Source organism: Zonotrichia albicollis, chromosome 12, assembly GCF_047830755.1.
Source record: "Zonotrichia albicollis isolate bZonAlb1 chromosome 12, bZonAlb1.hap1, whole genome shotgun sequence".
NCBI classification, from domain to species: domain Eukaryota; kingdom Metazoa; phylum Chordata; class Aves; order Passeriformes; family Passerellidae; genus Zonotrichia; species Zonotrichia albicollis.
In genome coordinates, this window is record NC_133830.1 from 8,048,366 (window position 1) to 8,068,509 (window position 20,144).

General features: G+C 41.3%; 1 protein-coding gene across 6 annotated transcripts in view; it reads left to right on the forward strand.

Annotated features, from left to right (window-relative positions):
* The window catches only part of FHIT (fragile histidine triad diadenosine triphosphatase), a 512,539-nt gene that overhangs the window by 319,730 nt on the left and 172,665 nt on the right, over positions 1-20,144 (forward strand). The window contains exon 1 of one of the 6 annotated variants that reach the window (XM_026794403.2): positions 15,021-15,167. The exons of the other annotated variants lie outside the window; for them this stretch is intronic. Coding sequence (XP_026650204.1) covers positions 15,152-15,167 — 16 coding nt within the window. The 5' untranslated portion in view covers positions 15,021-15,151. Of the gene's footprint in view, positions 1-15,020; positions 15,168-20,144 lie in introns of those variants that run through there. 6 annotated transcript variants of the gene reach the window in all.

Below are 20,144 nucleotides of genomic sequence, written 5' to 3' on the forward strand. Positions count from 1 at the left end.
GCCTTGCCTGAGGTTCTTGTTTAGCTCTCAGCATGGGTGCAGGGGGTTGTGCTCACTGACAGCTCCTTATCCCTCCAGCTTCAATATTTTTGCTGTGTTGCAGTTTGTGAAGTGCCTGCTCTGGAAGGCATGTGAACAATGTGTTTTGATAATCCAGCTGAGACGTAATGAAAGCATGAATGACAGCCTAGCACCCTCCTGAGACAGCCTTGGTTGTGGCTGTACTTACTATCCTCTGCAGATGTGGAAGTTTTTGTTATGTAGCTAAACTGATAATCAAAAGCTGGGCTGATATCAAAGGTGACCTCCAGGTCAGGAACCTTCAAACCAGACACTCTGAAACTTCCTTAAAAAGGAGCTGCAAAGGATGAAGTGAAATTCAAAAGGTATCAGGCACCAGCCAAAATAAGCTCAGCATTTTAAAAATTTAATTGTAGGGCATGTTATTCTGATACCCACAGCTAAATGTCATTTAGGTGTTTCCTCAAACAGGAAATTACTTTCCTTGGGTCACCTGTTGCAGGAAAATAAACCTGGCCTTAGCAGTATAAGAATAGTTTCAAATTATACCTCTCAGCCGTAGTTCCTAATAAAACCCTAGGAACACATGGCAGGCACCCGTGAATTTCAGCCTGAGAGTCTCCAGAGCACATTTCTGGAGAGAAAAAAAAATTAAAAGGTCTTATTCTGTCTGTGTCAGAGAAGACACCAGGAAGGCCGCTTGGGATGGGGCAGTGCTCCAGTGCATGGAGTTAAAAAGGAGTTGTGAGATTAATAAACCTGGTTAACAAATCTGGTTAATAAAGCAAACAAGGGACTTGAGGCTGAGGATCAGTTCCCTGATCCATGTGTGTCTTAAAGCCTGTCCCATAATTTACATTTGCTGTTCTTTTTCAATTTGGATTCTAATGAGCAGGCAACATGAAGTACAGTGTAGCTTTTATCAGAGCTGAAGCTTCTCACACATTCTATTGCACAGATGATGAAATAATTCCTCTCTGTGTTGGTCTTGTTGTTTTAACATCATGTACTTCCCAGATAAAAATGTCCTCATAAAGGTATCTATTTTTCCCTTTAAAAGGTTTATACCTTAATTCTACTGTCATTTTACTCTAAATTTTAACTGATAAACTGAATTCCTGAAAACTGGGATCATGAGGTTACAGTATCATAACAGCAAATTCTATGGGTTTGGTTTTGGTTTTTTTAAAATGTAAAATCTAATGAAGCATTTGTGTATAACTGACCTTACAGGAAACCTAGCTAACAATTACTGACAGTTTCTAAAAGCTGAAAAGTTGCTTCCTTCTCACCAAAAGGAATTTAGCAGCACATAAGCTCTCTTGAGCTGCTGCACTCAAGCATCACAGCTCCTCACTTTGCCCTTCCTCTAGTCTCCCAAGCTTCTCTGACTTCCTGAAATCAGACATTTTAGATGACTTGGGCCTCTAGGGCTCTCACATTTTAAGATAGAATCTTCCCCTTCTGGACCTCAGAACTACCTACTGGAAATCTTATCATCCATTTAGTTCAGCTTGTATTAAAATTCGGCAATTAATTATCTGCAGTTCTAATCCAGCGAGTCTGTGCAATTAACATCTGGGATTCAGCACATCCTTTTGCTGACTTTTTAATTTTAGGACTTGGAGACAGTAGATCCCCTCTAGGAGAACTAAGTGCAAGTAACCTATACCTGGAATTTTTAATCCTGTCTTAGAACCCATCCTGTTACTCACTGGCTCTCTAGTACTTTAATGCTTCTGAGCAGTTCCTTTAATGTGTGACAGCAAACTTGTGTGACCTGAAGTGGTCTAATGGATACAGAGAATGTGGAAATGGGGATTACTCTGTTCTCCCTTCCATAGGCAGCAGGTGACATTGGCTTTTCTGTCCTTTTGTAAAATGGAATCACAGAATCATAGAATAGTTTAGGTTGGAAGGGACCTTAAAGACCTTGTTACAATTCTCTGCCATGGGCAGATGCACTGTCCACTTGACCAGGACACTGAGAGCTCCATCCAGCTTGGCCTAATCTGAATGCTCTTTCTGTTCCTGGTATGACAGATTCAATTAATAAATAAACTTATCCTGGAAACCTATTACAGGATGTTATAAATGTGGGAAAAAAACCCTGACTACTATCATTAGCAAAAGTTTCTTCAACCCTGCCAATGGAGCTTGGTTACATATTCATAGAATCATAGAAGGTCTTGGGCTGGAAGAGACCTTAAAGATCATCTGGTTCTAGTTTCATTTAGCAGTCAGGGCATTTACTATTAAACAGAAAGACAAAAGAGTAGAAACAAAAACTAAAATTCTACACATGCCTAGTCTTTCATTCTGAGGACCAAGGGGACTTCATTTCTAGGGAACAACAGTGGAAAATGCAGCTATTTGTTTCACAATAGAAAGTTGTAGGTAACTCCCTTCTGGAAAGGACTATTCTAGAAATGACTCTAAGTTTCTGAGCATTAAGATGGTATGGCAATAAAGTATGGCAATAAGCCATACCTTATTCTCAAGCAAAGCATCATCCAGTCTCTTCACATCTTTTATAGGCAAAAGCACTGTACAGGACACTATCCTATTTTTTGCATTAACGAAGAACCTTAACTGCATCAAATGAAAAATGGACATTTGTCCTTCATTCTCTGGGTGTTTAGATGCAAGTTGCACCTGTGTTACTTAAAATCCTACTGACACCTAAAATCATTCTGACGAATCCTACTTAAAATCCTGCCCACAATTCATAAATTCCTTATTATTCAGCTGTGGTGAAATGCAGTGACAACAAAATGTCGTTTACAAAATGACACAGCAATGTCCTGGTAGACGCCATCACCAGTGATGACTCAGGTTTCTTGGGGTAAGGTCCTTTAGCATTTAACTTAATTTTTCAGTATAATGTGCTTTTCTTTTGAAAAGACACTTAATTTCAATTATGTATTTGTAGTGAAGGAAAAATTTTTGCAGGGGATGAAAACCCACTTTTTTTTTTCTTTCTTATCTATACCTCTCTTGTACCATTACATCCTGCATCTGTTCTTCTGAAGGATTTAGCATTTAGGATGGACTTGAGGTAGATTATCTGCAAAGGTGAGAATTGGCAGGTTTCTGTGTTTCAGTACTGGTTTTTTCTCTTGCCTGAAATATTCCTGAGCACTTTTGTAAGACCTTGTCAGAATATGTACAGGCATAACTTAATCAGCCTTCACATCATATGTGGATGTGCCACAGAAGGAAATGTAAAAAATCTAGAATAGTGTAACTTCTTACAGATGTTCAGTGATTTACAGGATTGTATCTAGAAGCTAGAATATCATGTAGAAGGTGTGGATTAAATATTTAAGAGCTAAGAGACAAACTCTCTTTAGTCTCTCTGTTTGGCTGCAGGCGTGTGGGTAACACAAGGGAAGATGAACTCCTGTGTTTTTAACTCTGAGCTTTTATTGTGCACTGATGGCTGTGAGTCATCTACATGGGCAAAAAGCCTGAGCCTCCCCAAGGTGGTGTGGAAAGGAGTGGGCTGGGGGCTGGCTGAGCTCCGTGCCCACCCCACAGACCCAGCTGAGCTCAGTGCCCACCCTGCAGACCCAGCTGAGCTCAGTGCCCACCATACAGACCCAGCTGAGCTCAGTGCCCACCCCACAGACCCAGCTGAGCTCAGTGCCCACCCCACAGGCCCAGCTGAGCTCCGTGCCCACCCCACAGACCCAGCTGAGCTCCGTGCCCACCCCACAGGCCCAGCTGAGCTCCGTGCCCACTCCACAGACCCAGCTGAGCTCTGTGCCCACCCCACAGACCCAGCTGAGCTCAGTGCCCACCCTACAGACCCCAGCTGGGGTTTAGGGGCTGTGTGCTCAGAGCCAGGCACAGCTGTGGGCTGGGAATGGGCTGCTGCAGTGGCCCTGTGGAAAGGAGAGAACAGACAGATACCAGGCTCTAGAGGCACCTACCTGAGCAGTCAGTTTGTAATTCCTGAGAAGAACCCTAGAGATAAGAAAGAACATGGAGTATATTGAAGTTTTTTGGGGCTCAAGTTAAGTAATGTCTTGTCTTGATCACAGAACATCCTTAGCTCAAACATGAAAATTCCTTTGCAAAAGGGGAGCTTCCATTGAACCATTATTAAATGGGCTTAATAGTGGAACTGACAACCTTCAGATTCTAGGAAGCATGGGCTTGCCTTTCAAAATTCTAAAAATTGACTTAATAAGGAGATTCAGAGGAAAGAGACTAACCTTGGACTTCCTATTGTTTGTGTTTTAGTTTCTGAACATTTTGGGTGCATTGAGATACATTTTCAGGCTTTTCTTATCAATCAGGAAGAATGAAAAATAAGTCTTGTGTTTTCAGTAAAAGCAGGAATATTTGAAAGGAATTTATCCCAGCAACAAAAGAGGAAATCCAACTGTTGCAACAGTGAGCAGCACTCCTGGAAGATGAAGCATGAAACTATTCTGCCTATAGCATTCACTAAGACAAGCTATATGAGTGGTCCAAAATGGATTTCACCCATGTATTGTCCATTTGAAAAGTGAGATTAGTGCCAATAGAAGTAAAAGCCTTTACAGAGAACAACAGAACTCTGTCTATCAGAGATAGGTGCTTTTACTAAGCACTATGGAGGAGCAGCCTTCTTGTAATGACCTAAAGAATGCTGTCATCTGGCTCATTGCTTGTTCTGTTTATTTTGTCTTTCACCTTTGTGTTTTAATTAGCTCCTTTTTTTTCTTCTGTTGTAGTGATTTAGTTTACATGCCATGGAACATGCATTTGATTTCAGTGCAGCATGGCACGCATGCAAATAATACTCAGGTAGGTGCTGTCTGTTCAGAAGTTGTAGGGGTGTGATCCATTTTCTCATCCTTATCTCTTTGGAGGGAATAGATTTATGTAAAACATTAAGAAAATAACAGCAGACCCTTATTTAATTAGAAAGGCAGATGTATTTCAAAACCAGGAGCTAAAAGTGAAGGACCTAAGGAGTACTGATCCTTCCTCCTTTTGCTGTTATTCATCTTTGAAGTGTCCTGAGTTAAATATCTGTTTTTTGAGACAGGACCCAGTGACAGAGTTTGAGCAGCTGCTGGTTTTGCATAGCTGTGTGCTATCAAGGACTAAGGATGAGGTGCAGTTGTTAAAGGCTGGGAAGGGAAGGGTTGGCTGAATAGCATTTGGAATTTAAAACTGAAACTTCCAGATTTATAACATGCTAAGTGCAGCATCTATTAACTGGAGTGCAGTGTGATAATATAAGCATTTTTCCTCACTCTTTCCCCAGACCTTAGTGTTTTGTAAGCCACCCTTAGCATTTACCTTTTTGTTTGGGATTAATAGAAAAACACAGGGAGCTTGAACTGGGGTCAAGAGCAAAGCCTGCCAGCATCCATTTTCCTAATGGTCCTAACACTGAAAGGAGGAAAGTTGGTAAAAGAACATATTTAATGCAGCTTTGAGTCTCTGTAGAGGACAGCACTGGTTTCCATAGCATCACCAGAAACATCTTTCTGAATATGGAAGAGGTGGGCTCGGGGTTCATCTGGTTTGGCAGCAGGTGTGGAGTTAAAGCACCTCAGTCCAGAATGCTTTTTCCATGGCCAGTGGGCACACAAGGGCATTTCCACAGGATGAAAGCATTTCCTAATAGACCATTGAGGTCACCCAGTATGAGGAGGCTTCTGTTAAGAGGCTGATTTTAAAGGTGAAAAGAAGTGGGCAGTTTTACAAGCATATAAACCAACTGAGATACACATATAATGCTACAGTGCCTTTGACTCCTGCTCTTTCCTCTTGGCAGCTTGGCTGCTGAACTCTTTTGCTTCATGGTTTTACAGGAAATATGCCCCATTTATTTCAGCTGGGCTGTGGTTTCACATTTAGTCACAGCTTAATGGTTTCTGTCCTTGATGTTGCCCTGGTTCCTGCTCTCCACTGCAAACCACCCATTGTGTGTGGTGGCAGAGCTGGTGACCTGGATCAAGGGACTTTCCTGGCAGATTACAACCCATTATGTGGATCCCCAGCCTCACAAATACAGGCTCAAACCAGCCAGGAGATTTTAAAGTGCTTTTTAAGAAAAGGAAATCCACGTGAGCAGAGAGGGGGAGATAAGGAATCTCTGCAATGGCAGGTGCAGATAGAATTTTTTTCCAGGGTTATCTGGCAGGCTGATGCAGAATCTTTCTTCCTCTAGAAATGGAATACAAAACTTTGTATTTTCATCATCTTTGACATTAGCAGTCTATATGACTAACTCTGGCTATTTTCTTTACACTTCCACTCATGTTCTGCAGGACTCTTGAGAATGGATTGGAATATCTTTGAGTTTAAAATGACTTTTTCTCTATAAATCTCTTCTCAAAGATGTTGTGGGCACTAGTTAATCTAACATTTCCTTCTGGCTAGTATGTTATAATTATAAAGTGCAGATGATTTTAAGATAACTCTGATTAAAGGATATTTCTGTCTTTGCAGCTGCCATTAGAGAAGCAGCACAATACAGCTTTGGAGAGTCACAGATTTTGTGTGTGTGCACATCCAGCTGAGTGAGACTTTTTTTTAAAACTATTTTTTATCTGTTTAGATATTGCCAGGAAAATAAAAAGAAAACAGCAATATTTATTCTGTGGCAGGTCTCTCTATTCCAGCTAATATCAAAGGCATGAACAGCTTCAGGGAAATGACCACTGTTGGTAACTTTGTCCCTTTCACATTGCTTGTGGTGAAGGTCAGGCCTAAGGCCCAGAATCTCATTTTCTGTGTCCCCTGAAGGGACAGGAGATGCTGAGCCCAGCTGCTGGCCCTTCTGGCAAGGGAGGGGCTGCAGGTCACTGAACCACCAAAAGGGGAGGGAGGAAAAGGCAGGGGACATGTATATACACTGATATATGTGACATCCTGCATGTGTGTGTACAGAAAATAAATGGGTCTCTTGGTGGATGTTGCTCTGTGGCCTTTCATCTAAAAGCAGTCATTTAATATTTTCCTCTCTGGAGAACCTTACACTTGTTTTATTAGTATGTATTTTTTAATTTATCAAGTAAATATATAAATAACTGGAGCAGATATATTATTAATGCAGAACACTTGTGTAAGTCACTGAAAGTCGCAGATGTGTCATAAAAATAGATGGCAATCAATAGTCACAGGAAAATGTTATTTGTTTCTTGCAAAGCTGCAGCTATAAACTCCCCTTCCTGCTAGTAGGAGTGTTACTGCCAGAGCTCTGCATAGGTAGTTCAGAACAGACTGTATCATTCACAGTTTTAAAGAAATCAGCTTCAAGAAGCAGACTTTCAGGCAAATGCAGCACTGGCCTATATTGCAGAGTAGGGCTATTTAAAAACAAACCAGAAAAAGCTGCCCAGGCTCTGAAAGTAAAGGCATCTTTACATGGAGATGAATATTGCCTGTCCTTAATATATGCACAGTTTGGCCACTGTTTCCATTCGTTTTCTCATATAAGTAAAGGTAATGTAAGCGGGAAGAGGGGATTTACTGAAATTTACTTATTGCTGTAAAGCTAGGACATGTTTAAGCAGGCTCAGAAGTGTGCATGGTACCTAAGTTATTCTGTGACTGCTTCATTTGATATCACAGATAACATTCAGACAGCCCCTCTGTGTGAAAGTCTTCCCTTTAATTTCAAGGAACAGGTATTTAAAAGTCCCTTTTTACAAAAAGGAGCCAGTGCTACACCTGTGCACATATTTCCTTCCTGTGGTCATGGGCCCATGTGCAGATTTGAAACTGTCCATCTTTGTCATTGCTCCATTTTCCTCAGTCCCTTTGATTGGTCTCCTATAAAATGCATTAACTAAAGATTTTTTTTTTGAGCATGTTGGTGTGGCTCAGTTTTGATGGCTTTGATTTTTCTGAATTGATTTCATTATTTGGTGTCAGTGTGTCTGGCACTCACTGGGGGTTTTGTAAAGGAAAGGGAGCTTAGGTTTCTGTGTGTACCCATGGGAAATAGGTGTGAGGGAGACCCCATGGAGAACCTGCAGGCACTCAGGTGTGGGGTGTCTAGATGCAAACTGCACCTGTGTTACTTAAAATCCTGCTGACAATTCTGCTGGTATCTAAAATCCTATTGACAAATCCTACCTAAAATCCTGCCCACAATTCATAAATCCCTTATTATTGGGGGATTTATGGGGTGCTGAGCTGGGGTGTGGATTTGGCCGCACTTCAGCCGTCTCTGCCTCTCTGCCAGGCCTACCAGGTGAAGCACAAATTGTCCCCTTCCCACTGCCCTGTGTAAAGTATTCCAGGGTGGGATTGCACAGCCTTTTTTAAGCATGGCTGGGCAGTACCTGTCTTTACATTCAAGTGTGATTTTCTGCCAAACAGGAAGTGTTGGTGTGTAGCTGCCACCTTCTTTTCATAGGTATACAGTTTCTGTGACTTATGAATCATGAAGTATGAAAATGAAAAACCCTGTTGTGATGTGCTTTTGGCATCTTATTTCTTTTCACGGATTTCTTATTACACTTTGACAGGTGTCTGACACAAGAAACTGTCACTACTGTGATTTAACCTTGGTGTAGCACCTCCAATTTCAATGCCTAGGACTGTGAAACAATAGAACTCATCTGAGCTGTTGAAACATCAATAAAATTGCATTTAATGTTTTTAGAGATGCTCTGTATGTTGCAGATTTTTTTAATCCTGGTATTCAGGATAGAAGCCAAATTTGTACACATATTGGTGATTTTTAAGTTATCTTTTATGGGAATTTTTCTCAGAGAAGTCAGCTCAGACCAGCCTGATGTTTTGCAAAGAACTCAGTAAAATAGAAACAGTGCTTGCTAGTTCCTTATATAGTTGTAAATTGATTCATTATTAATATCTAAGCTGTTAATACCAAAACAGTGTTACATGGATAAATGGGAAGCAATCCAGACAGGTATTTTTTAAGATAATTTATTCCCTCAGAAACCTGTGGTGAGTCAACTGCAGTCTACTTGGGCGCAGCAATTTTGTTTAATTCTCCAATTCCCAGAATCTGTGACTGACAGGAAAATGCCTCTTGGTGTGTTTGTGACTCTCTGGGGGCTGTGGCAGTACCTGCTGCTGTTCTGCCAGAGCTGCTCCCTGTGATGTCCCAGGTGAGGTCCCTGCTGTGCTGCAGACAGGGGCACCAACAGCCCCAAACTGGGCTCCTGAGGCTTCTCTGCAGCAGAATCCTGTTTTGTGAGCCTGAGTCCAGACCCAGCAGTGCCTGGCCCAGTTTCCAGCCTGAATTCCAGCATTATTTCCTGCAGAGTGAGAGGCCCTCAGTGCTGACAGAGGAGCACCTAATCCAAGTCATTAGCGATCGTGGCACTGCGATTCCTGCCAAACTGGAGCCTGGCACTTCAAAATGTGCTGCCCTGTGTCAACCCCAAAGTATCAAAGATGAGGCTGTTGTCACCCTGCAGTGCTGGTAGGTGCTGTAGAACAGGCTGTCATCTGGGCTTCATTGATCACACTAAGCAGCTTCTTTACTTTCAATTACTCACGGGTGTCAGGAGGAGAAAGAGAACACTGGAGAGGTATTATACGTAGTGGCACTTCAAAGGTGATTACTCTTTCTTCCTATCAATCATGTTAAGGAAATTCTGCTAGTGCACTTAATAATCCTATTTTCCTTTGAAGAAAAGAAAAAGTCTTGATTCGGAGCTAGCCATAGAATTAGCAGTGTCATTACACATTTTTGAACTCATTAGAGTGTACTTAGTATGCCTGAGATGTAATAGATTTGAAAAGCAATTTTTCCAATGATGGCTTCAAGTGGATAACAATTTTTTTCCCAAAACAAATTGTGAATCAACTAATCTTTTTTTTCCCTAGATTTTCATGTACAAATGTATCACAGTTCTTTAGCTGTGTGATTCATGAGGGGTTAAAATTATAATGACACAATATAGCAAATAACATACATAGCATACATTTTGATTGAATGCAAATTCTTCTATATGATTTCCTAGCCTGTTGTGATGGTTCAATTTTCCATTGCTTAAATCATGGTACCTACACACTTAGATTAAATCCAAGATTCACGTACAGCCAATCTATACAGAGGGTTTTGTTTACTTTGAAATCAATAGATTTGATAAGTGTGGGGTGGAGCAAGATTTGAATCTTAATAAAGATAAGGGATTTATTGTCAGCCCTTTCTAATAGGTTATGCCTGCTCCCCTGGCACTTTGCAGAGAAACTGTTTTGTGAGAAAATGACACTGACTTGTCTGCAGCTGGAGCATTGAGGCGATGCATGTGGTGCACATTGGAAAAACTCTGCAAAGGACTAATTGTTCACATCCCATGGCTCTTGTCTTACAACAAATCTCAGCAGAGACTGCTGGGTTTGCTGCAAAAAGTGGGGTGCCTCTTTGAAGGCTTTTCAATCAAGTCTTCCAACTTCTCTCCTGTCTTTATTTCCTTTATTTTATAACCCTTTCCCAGTTTATCTTACAAGTGTCAGAAAGCATGAGCCCCTTGAGCTTTTTAGGGACCACTAATGACTGTGTAAGCGAGCCCATTTGATTTCCCTTTGGGCTTGATTACATGCCTGACAGAGCAGAAGCTTCCCAAGGGGTCAAAGAGTCTGAGGGGAGAAAAAATTCAGACAAATCAAGAGAATTTCAAACAAATTCCCCTGCTTCATCCCCCAGGCAACATATGTGAGTCCAGCAGTGTTTTGAGCTGGAAACGAACGGCTGACTTTGAGAGATTTCATTTGTTGTTAGTTCCTCTCCAGACTCAGCATGGTTTGGACACTACAGTCAGGATCTTCTACTAAGAATGTTTGCTGTTCTGTCTGAGTGCAGCTGCTGGGAAACATTTTGTTTTTATTCATGTATTAGTAAATAGGTGGAAAATACAGCTGACTGCTCTGCAGTATGACCAGGATCACCAAGACTGTTAATTTTCCTGGAATACCTAATCTGTCATAAACCTCCACCTGATTTACATAGTTAATTTATCTGTAGAAAGGTGGTACCCACCAAGTCCTTCATTTCCAAAGCCTTGTGAGCTGAGCATTGTGTATGACTGGCAACCAAGGATACTGAGACACAGATGAGATGGATTTCCCAGTGCCACAACAGAGAATCAGGCTGTGAATAGCACAGTGTCCATCCCCTACTCATTTCTAGATATAAAGACCTAAACAAAGGACAGTGCTTGGAGAGAAATCATTTGAACCAGCATTCTCAACAGCTTTTGGTTACAACATGTTGAACTGTTATAACACAAGCACATCACACCAGTTGGGCAGAAGTGTGAGTGTGAGATCTGCAGAAGGCTGCAAACATTCTCAGTGTATCACAATTATAGCCATCACAGCACCCAGCAGCACTGTGAAAACACAGCCTTGTGTAACCTGCAAGTTCTCACATCTTCCCTGTGCTGGGGTAGATTTTGGGTAAAAATAGGACAGCACAGGATAAATCAAAGGGATTTGGGATTTGGATTGCCTCCCTCCTTGATGAGGGTCTATTTTTGCTTTGGTCAGCTCATGACAATGCAAAGTGAGAATCAAACCCTGCCTTTGATGTGATGGCAAAATGCTTTAATCACTCTCCAGTGTATTGAATTTCTAAAATCCATTGTTTTTCGAACTGTTTTGGCTGCCTTTAACTGCTGGGAGCAGCTGCTCCTCCAGGGCTGGGGACAAGAACCTGCACCCGGTGATTAGTGGCTTCAGCAGCAAAGTCTCATTCTCTGTCCCTGAGAGCTCTGCCAGCCATGGTTAATGTCAGTGTTTTGTGATCCTTTGAAATCTTCTGCCCCTCTCTGCGGAAAACCATTGTTTTTCCGTGGTTTGATAAACACTGAATGAGTCTGTTTGGGCTCTGTTAACAAGTAGTTGGCACAAAAGGTGTGTGGGGTTCAGCAGAGAGATTGTTCTGCCAATCTGCAGCAGATCAGTGCTCCCACAGCTGCCTCTGCAGGAAGCAGAGGAAGATACCAAAGATCTCAGACTTCATTCATTCCTGTTATTTTCATAGCCTGTTCTAGCAGATCCCTTTGTTACTCAGGGTGGTTTTTTCTGTGTTGATAAGTGTTAGGGAAGAAAGGATCAGGCTCTTGGCATAGTACATAGGTCTAGAGGACCATTCAAACACACATACTTTTAACAGGTTTATTTGTTTGCTTGGTTTTTTGTGGTGACTTTCAAGCATGATAAAAGCTTAAATCTTACATACAGTCTTTAAATTATTTTAAAGAGATATGAAGATATTAACCAGAAATACATAAGACCAAGATAAAACTACTTGCCTGAAAAAAATGTGGTTTTGATAGGCTAAGAAACATTTCATCTTGTCCTTGGACAATTGGTGAAATACTTGATGGTCAGGGAGGCCCCCAATGGCTCCTTGCTTCTGCAGTCATCCAGGGATATCTGGCAATGAGGTATAAAATAGTAAACAAATACCTGTGTGAGCTGTCCTTCACAACCAGGGTTGGGTTGGAGTCATTGCCTAAATGTGTAAGAAAAGACCTGTGTCTTGATTCAGGTGGAATTTCAGAGATAATGATTATTGCTATTTGCAGGCTAATAGGCTAGGGGAGATAAATGCTGTTTAGAGTATGGAGTGACTTATACTGCTTAAAGTGATGGGGAACAGGAATGGTTAGAATTATGTGTTTTGTTTCCACTTTGCTACACTTTGATATCCTTATACCTTTGGGACAGGCAAACATCTATTTTCTCCTTCTGTCCAGTGCTGAATACACTGCTGACTGTTTGCTCTCTCTCAGCAAAAGATGAGACATCCCTTAATAGAAGGCACTTAATTATGGGCCTTACCATATAAAATTCTGATTTTATTTTTTGGGGTTTTTTCCCCTACTAAAATAAGAGAAATGACAATTGGTTTGTGGCAATTTGTTTCCATAATAATTATAGTTGCTACCTTTGATGGAAAATTAATGCTTTTCCTGGAGATGGGTCTATAGTAGTTTCTGGTTTAAGGTTAAAGAGAATTGCATTTTAAAAATATCAGAGAAGCTTTTTTTCCCCTAGATTTCGCTTTTGGGAATTAACCCAGATTGTATTATCAACATAATATATCATTAAAATAATGACACTAAATGATAGTTTACAATGTTCAGTACACACTCAAGTGGAAAAATATAATTAGCACATCTCTGTTGTAACTCTTTATTAGTTGGTTTAACACCAGTGTAGATTCTGGTAAGGACCCTAAATCACAGACTCTGTCACTGCAGTCCTGCTGCCAATAGGTGGTTGCAGCCCTTAGATGAGAATTACCAAGTTTTCTGTGCCACTTGCTTTTCTCACCCCATAGTCAGGGTTGTATTTTACTGTGACTCCTTGGTGACTAGAAAATGTTGCAGGGTTCAGGGGGAGCCACAGAAATGAGTTATAAACTGGAGTGGGTGCAATCTTCAGATTTTTTCCATGCCTTTTCCTTTTTTCTCTATTATCATTTTTACCCCTGATTACTGCTTCTTTAAAAGAAGAGACAGAAAAATGAGAGGGTGGGACAAAAAACATTGACAGCTGACAGCAGAGAAATAGATGGGGAGGAATGCAGAATAAATGGACAGAAAGGTTCTGGGCAGATAGAAAAAGAATGGAAGCAGAAGGAAGGAGACAGGATGATGTTCTCAGAAATGAAATGAAATAAAACCTTCTGCCCCCATTGGCCTCATGGTGCCCCTGAGCTGTCAGCCTCGTGTTGTTATTTTGCAAAGCTTGTTTGTGTGATGGGATTCACAAGCACAGGTCTGACCAGGGTGTACAGGAGGCAGCAGATTTGCCAAGGAGCTCAGTAGAACCCTCAGTGCTTGCCTGGTCCTGGTAGATAAAACCTCTACATTTTAAAAGGCACCATCACCTTGTAACTTGCATTTGTGCACAGTTCTGCACTTGCATCCGTAACAATTTGCTACAAAAACACAAGGAAATTATTTGTAAAAGTGTATTTTCTCCTTTATCTCATGCAGTTGTCATTAGTGAGGTACTTAAGCACAGTGCCCGGGCTTAGAACTAGCTAGAGGCATAAATCAGTGGAATTGCTGAGGAGGTAGGCAGCACCTGGAGTCTGGCAGACTATTTCCTCAGGGAAGGGAAGCTGATGAGCCAGACTGGATTTCTTTGCAGCCATCAAGTTTATTCACAAAGAAAGCACCCTGTGACCCATTTCTCCAGACACATTAGACAGCAGATAACAAGGCTACTTCTCTGTGAAGCCAAGTCTTTCTTGGTTAGGGCTTTAGTCAGACTCTGTTTCTGGTCTCACAGGGCAAATTACCAGTTCTGTTCCTAGTGCATAACTTTTGGCATGTTAGCACTTAAAAGCTTTAAGGTGTTTCTCTTCTTTCTGCTTTCTACATGCATACATGTCTTGATATTATTATCTGGCAAAACATTTCTGTCCATATAGGCTGCTTCCTAGCTTTCCCCAAGGTTTCTGTTTGGGTGGATGAGACAAAGTACAAAACCTGGCTGGTCCTGGAATTACATGGATATGTCAGACCTGGATTGTGTCTCTCTTAAGCTTTTTTTTGCTGTATAGCATATTAATCCTGGTGTTCCCATATCCTCTTGCTAGTTTCCAGTACTTTCTGAAAACCATTGAGCTGGCAATTTGATCCTTCCATGTTAGTGGTGCCAAAAGAATAGCAGAGATAGAAGGTCTATTCCAGCCATGCTTGGGCATTTCTCATTTAGCAGAGGTCCCTTTCATGGCTCATTTGGACAGCACAGGAAAAGAGGGATCCTAAAACCAAGCACAGGCACTTACATTCAAATCAATACTGGTTCTTCAGACTCACAGTAAATATGTTGTTCCTAATAAGATGACCTTGAACCTTCAGAAATGAACTGGAATGGCACAGCCTCATTTTCTGTGTATAATAATGGGCCAGAAATCCTAATATATTACTCAGGTCTCTTTCTGTATCATGATCACATCAGATGATCTTTCTTATTCCCCCTTTTGCATTGCAGAAAACTAATTTGAAATATAATTATGTTGCTGCTGGAGATCAGCGTGGCTGTTGGGCTGCAGAGTGCTCACCATTTGCTGGGTGACATTGTGGGATATTATCTCCTCATCTATCACAGTCCCTTCCTCTCTCATCCTTGCACAATTCCAGCTAATACCCCAGCCTCTGCCTGGTGAGCCTGCATGGATAATGATAGCTGTGAGTTTATGCTTGTGTGTTTTTGTTTTGTTTCCTTTCATCCTAGGTCAGCAATGATTGCACAATGCTGCCTTAATACAGGAAGAAACACAAAGGTTTGTAATCAACCCGTGGTTCTATCAGCACAGAAATTGGAGCTGTTGTATTCACTGATGCTTTTAATAATTTTTAGGAAGGATTTTTTAAAAGGTCACTTGAAAATTAAAGCTGATTTTCCTTTTCCTTTTTAAAAAAGCACCTAATGTTACATTGGCAGAGGGAGGGTGTTTTAATGAGAATGCTTCAGTGAGGGCGCCTGCTTTTCTACAGTGCATTGCCTGAGGATTTGATCCCATTTTGATCTGTGAAAGCATCACTTCCTTGTGATGCTAAAAAATCAGAGTTTTTTTGTTTTAAGAGTGCAACTTTCTGACACCTGTCTATGCTTTGCTGTTTCCTTTTCTTATTTTGTTACAGGTAAGCCTTGGTATTTCAGCCTTTGGTTTTGTTTTGTTTTCTGAATGAGCTTGTATGAGGAGCACTTGCAGTGCTGTTTCTGTGGTGCACAAAAAAGCAACTGGATGGTGGGGAAAATGGAGCATTGGAGCAGGGAAAAGTGGCCCGTGAATCTGGGGGCTTTCACACCCTGGACTATATTAACATATGGAGCTGTCCAATTTTCAGTGTTTCTTGAGCAAAACAGGATACATTTCCACTTGAAATATTAGTTGTTGTGTGTCCATGCTTCTGCTTGAAGAGATTCTTTCGGGATGAATTTTAGAAGTAATTGGCACTGCATTTAAGATCTTTAAATAAAGACAACTCTTTCTTGTCCTCCTCGGGAGATGAAAGCCACGCTGAAAGCTATGTCTTTGAAAATGAGTTTCTGCTGTTGATGGGTCACTTGATGTGGTTGTCCTAAGAACCAGCCAACCCTGTTCTACAGACTGAAATTATACCTTTTTGAAGTTGGGAAAACATGTCAATATGTGTACTAAATCTTGCAGTTGGAAGAAAACAGGCTGTTCCTTTCTGCCTTTCTGGGTCTCTGGGGGGGAAAAAGAAGGAAGACCAAAATCCTAGATAAAATCATGGGGAAGTCTCAGGAGTGCCAGTCTGTAGTTTATCCTCTGTACTTGGCAAAACTTCCTTGGCTGCCTTGGCAGCTCTGTGTGCACAACATGCCCAATGATGAGACCAATTTGACCTCATTGCATCAAATGTCTGTTTTATAGCCAGTGACTCTAAATTGTTTTAATTGTTCAATGGAAAATAGAACATCTCTTGAGTTCTCCTCCATAACATCTGCTGTTATCTAGAACTGATGCATTCCTCACCTTGCTATGGGAACCGTTTGCTTGGGCTTTTCCAAATTTTACAGCTTCCCCATCACGATGAATGCAACGTGTCCCAGAATTATATAAAAAAACATTCCAAAGACATTTCAGGTATTGTTTAATCTGTTCTCTGTCCCAGGACTTGTCACCTATGCTTTTATCACCAGTGCAAGATCCCTCAGTCTCTTTGGAAACATCTGTCCTTGAGCCCTACTTGGTAGCCCTCAGAAGAAACATTTTCTTTTCTCTAGTGGTCCCTTTGTGCTGCAGTTTAAGTTCATTACGTTTTCTGGCCAGACACACCAAGAACAGTGTTTTCTCTTTGCAATAGATCTATATATACCTGAAGATTGCTATGTTCACATATTTCCTTCCTTAGGTTCCTCTAGCCCATTACCAGTGATATCATTTAAGATTTTTATCTAAAGCCTTCAGCATCCTCCCTCTAGGCAGAAGAAATCTTCCAGAGCTCAGTGGTCACTGATGTGTGACTGCTTGTTGTAAATGAACATCACTAATAGAGGCATTGTACATGCTGACCAAAACCTGATAAACAGAAGTAGTAAAATTCTTCTGTTGTCAACTTTATTCTGTCCTTCCCATTACAGGTTTAAATGCTCACATCTTCTAGATGTTCTTACATACAGCATGGAGGAAATAGCTGCCCTTGTTGAGATTTCTTTGCCAAGATGTGCAAGATCTCTAATTTTGCAATAGTTCTCTCCAAGCTCATTATGTCCTCCTGTGGACAGCTGATATGTGTTGGTTGCTTCAGCTGTGCCAGGATGCTTTGCCTGCATTAGCAGACATTGAGTTCAGAGGCATTTTGGTTTTATTAGCAAGTGCCTGCCACTCTCCTGCTCACATAATACTGTGCTTATTTGCTGTAATGCTACTGAAAATCTTTCCTACCACAAGAAGAAAAGTGAAAAAGGCAGGAACAGCAGGTTCACTATGGACACTCCTGACAGTATGCGACTCCCTGGAATTTTTGCTGCTTCAGTGACTGAGTACCTTAATATTTTAACTTGCACCACATTATCTGCTGTGTTTCCCAATATTGGCATCAATGGCATCAATGTGTTTTTCATGGTTTTCTTTTTCTTTTCTTTTTTTTCCTCCCTTGGTGCCAACAGAGGATAATGTGCTGTCCTTGCTGTTTTTGCCTACAGCAGAGTAATTTCAATATGCCATTCTTCCTTTGGCAGAACAGGAACAGATGACACTCATAAAACAGATCTTTGCATTAGTCCTGAGCCCTTCTCCCACATCCCTGGCACCAGCAAGATTTATTATTCTTCTAAATATCTCCTGGCAGGCTACTCAGAATGTTGGAAAAATTATAATAAAGAATTTTAGTTTGAGCACAAACAACATGCTTTGCTGCTCAAAAAGTATGGTAAACTATATTCTTCTGCCTGTTAGGCAGACTCTCAAAGATGTATCATAAAATTATGAATAAGTAAGATGCTGTGTGGACCTTTAGGTTTGATCTGGCTGAAATGGAGAGGAAACTTTGTCTAAACTAGAGCAGGACCTCCAAAGTCCCCAGTTATTATTGAAGGTCCTGTTGCCCCATCCCGATGGAGCTGGGAATTGCCCAGAGAGCCCAAGGGAGGCTGAAGGATGAGGAGATGGTGTGATGTGCTCTCCAGTGCCTCAGCCCAGCACTTTAGCCAGGACACCTTCACCTTTCCCTCTGCCTGTCCTATGCTGCTCTTTCACTAAGCTTGGATAATTATTAACAAGTTTTATATATATATATATAAACATAAAGGTAATAGCCTGGAAGCATTTAGACTTTCTATGGAGTAAAAAAAAAAAAAAAAAAAAAAAATTATTGGCAGACTCTGGAGCTTCCAAATCCACAATCTGCATCATACAAAGCAAAATTTAAAGGATTTTTTGCCAGTTACTTCTGAAAATACAACAGTTCTGCTAATAAATGCAGTGCTCTGAAGTTGCTATATAAATGGAGTGTATAGGCAAAGCAGTTTTGTAGTCTCAAGACAAACTTTTTTCCTTAGTTTAGGATCTTCAGGGGTTATCTCAGTTAGAAGCTAAGTTTGGTGCTTGATCCACTGGATCCTTTGATCTATTGGAGATAACTCAGAGGAAAAAAAAAGGAAATAATCTAATGCTGCACTGAAGGAATCAGCCAAAAAAAAATTTGCTGCTCATGGTGCCATTACCCCAAAGATTTTGTCTCAGGATCACTGAAGCTGTGTTGGGCTGTGCTTTTTGTTTAATCTGTTTCTGACCTTTCTTTCTTTCAAATGTGTGACACACATAAGTCAAATGATCAGAAAACTTATTTTTGCTTGTGTGGAGGCACAGCTGTGTCCCAGGACTGGAACCTGTTGCAGTTTTTTCCCCCTGAGTCTGTAAGTGAGCTCAGTATCCCCCACAGGTATCTCAAATGAAGGGCAGCAGTTGTGGTCATCACTCTCAGCAAGGTTCCCTGCAATGCACCACAACATTAACAGGTTGTACTCACAGGTTATTTCCAGTACCACTGACACAACATTGGGTTAATATATTCATTTAATGGGAGCCCAGAGGGAAATGAGATAGGGGATGAGAAAAGCCTCTGCAAATATGACAAGATGTTGATTCCCACTAGTAAACCTCTTTTGGGTAATAGTATTAGAGACAGTAATATCCTCCCTGCTGAAATAAAACAGTTTTCCTGTTCCCAGCTGCTGTGGGTTGAAGAGTTGACATGGCTGGGAGAGCTTCTCTGACCAGAGAGGCCAGAGAATGTCTGCTCTGCTCAGAAATATTTATTCAATAATGCTGCAAAATGCAGGATGCTCTATTTCGGTAGTGTGCAGGAAGGTGGGAGATGCGGTGCTGCATGAAATCCAGTTGGGATAAAACAAGAGCCATGCAAATATTGTCACCTGTGGGCCCTGCGTAATGGGGGTGATGGTTTCAGTTTTAGAAATTTCTTTCAGTTATGTGGCATTTCAAGAGAAATCATAGAGGGAATGAGAGTGGTCTGTTCCTTTTCTAATGGTCCTAATTAGGGAGCTACTGTTGCTTTGAGTGCTAGGGGGATGATGCATCCCTTTCTCAGAAGAGGGCTATTGCAGCACTTTGCCTACTCACACACCTATTTCTCAGAAAGTCTGAATGTTCCCATTCTCCAGGGTTGTTGAATATTTCTCTTTAGATCTTGACTCTCCAGGTTAGCTATAGCCCTCAGGGCACTTGTGTTGGTTTCTCCCAAAACCAGAACTTGTGATGGGGGAGTTTAGAAATCCACATTTTGCATCTTCCCCTACTCCTGTTTGCAGTCTGAAACCTCAACTGCAGACTTCTCAGAGCAGCTGTCTGATCAAAAATGGAATTACACATGGAGCACACATCCTGTCCTACATCCCTGACATTCCAAATGTGCCAACAGCCCCAGCAGCTCTCAGAGGCCGTGGCTGCTGCTGTCCCCAGCCTTTCTCTCAGTGTGATGTTATCTCCAACACTCCCTTCTCCTCCTGCCAATTGCTGTGAATACTTGTGAATTTTTATGTTGAGAGTGTTCCTTGCTGAGGTGTATCAAACCCCAGTGCTCAAGGTCAAGGCGTTTGGGGATGGGAAATGTGGGGAAGAGAGGCTGGTGCCCAGAGCAAGGGACACAGAGCAGGTTTATTGCCTGGGCTTC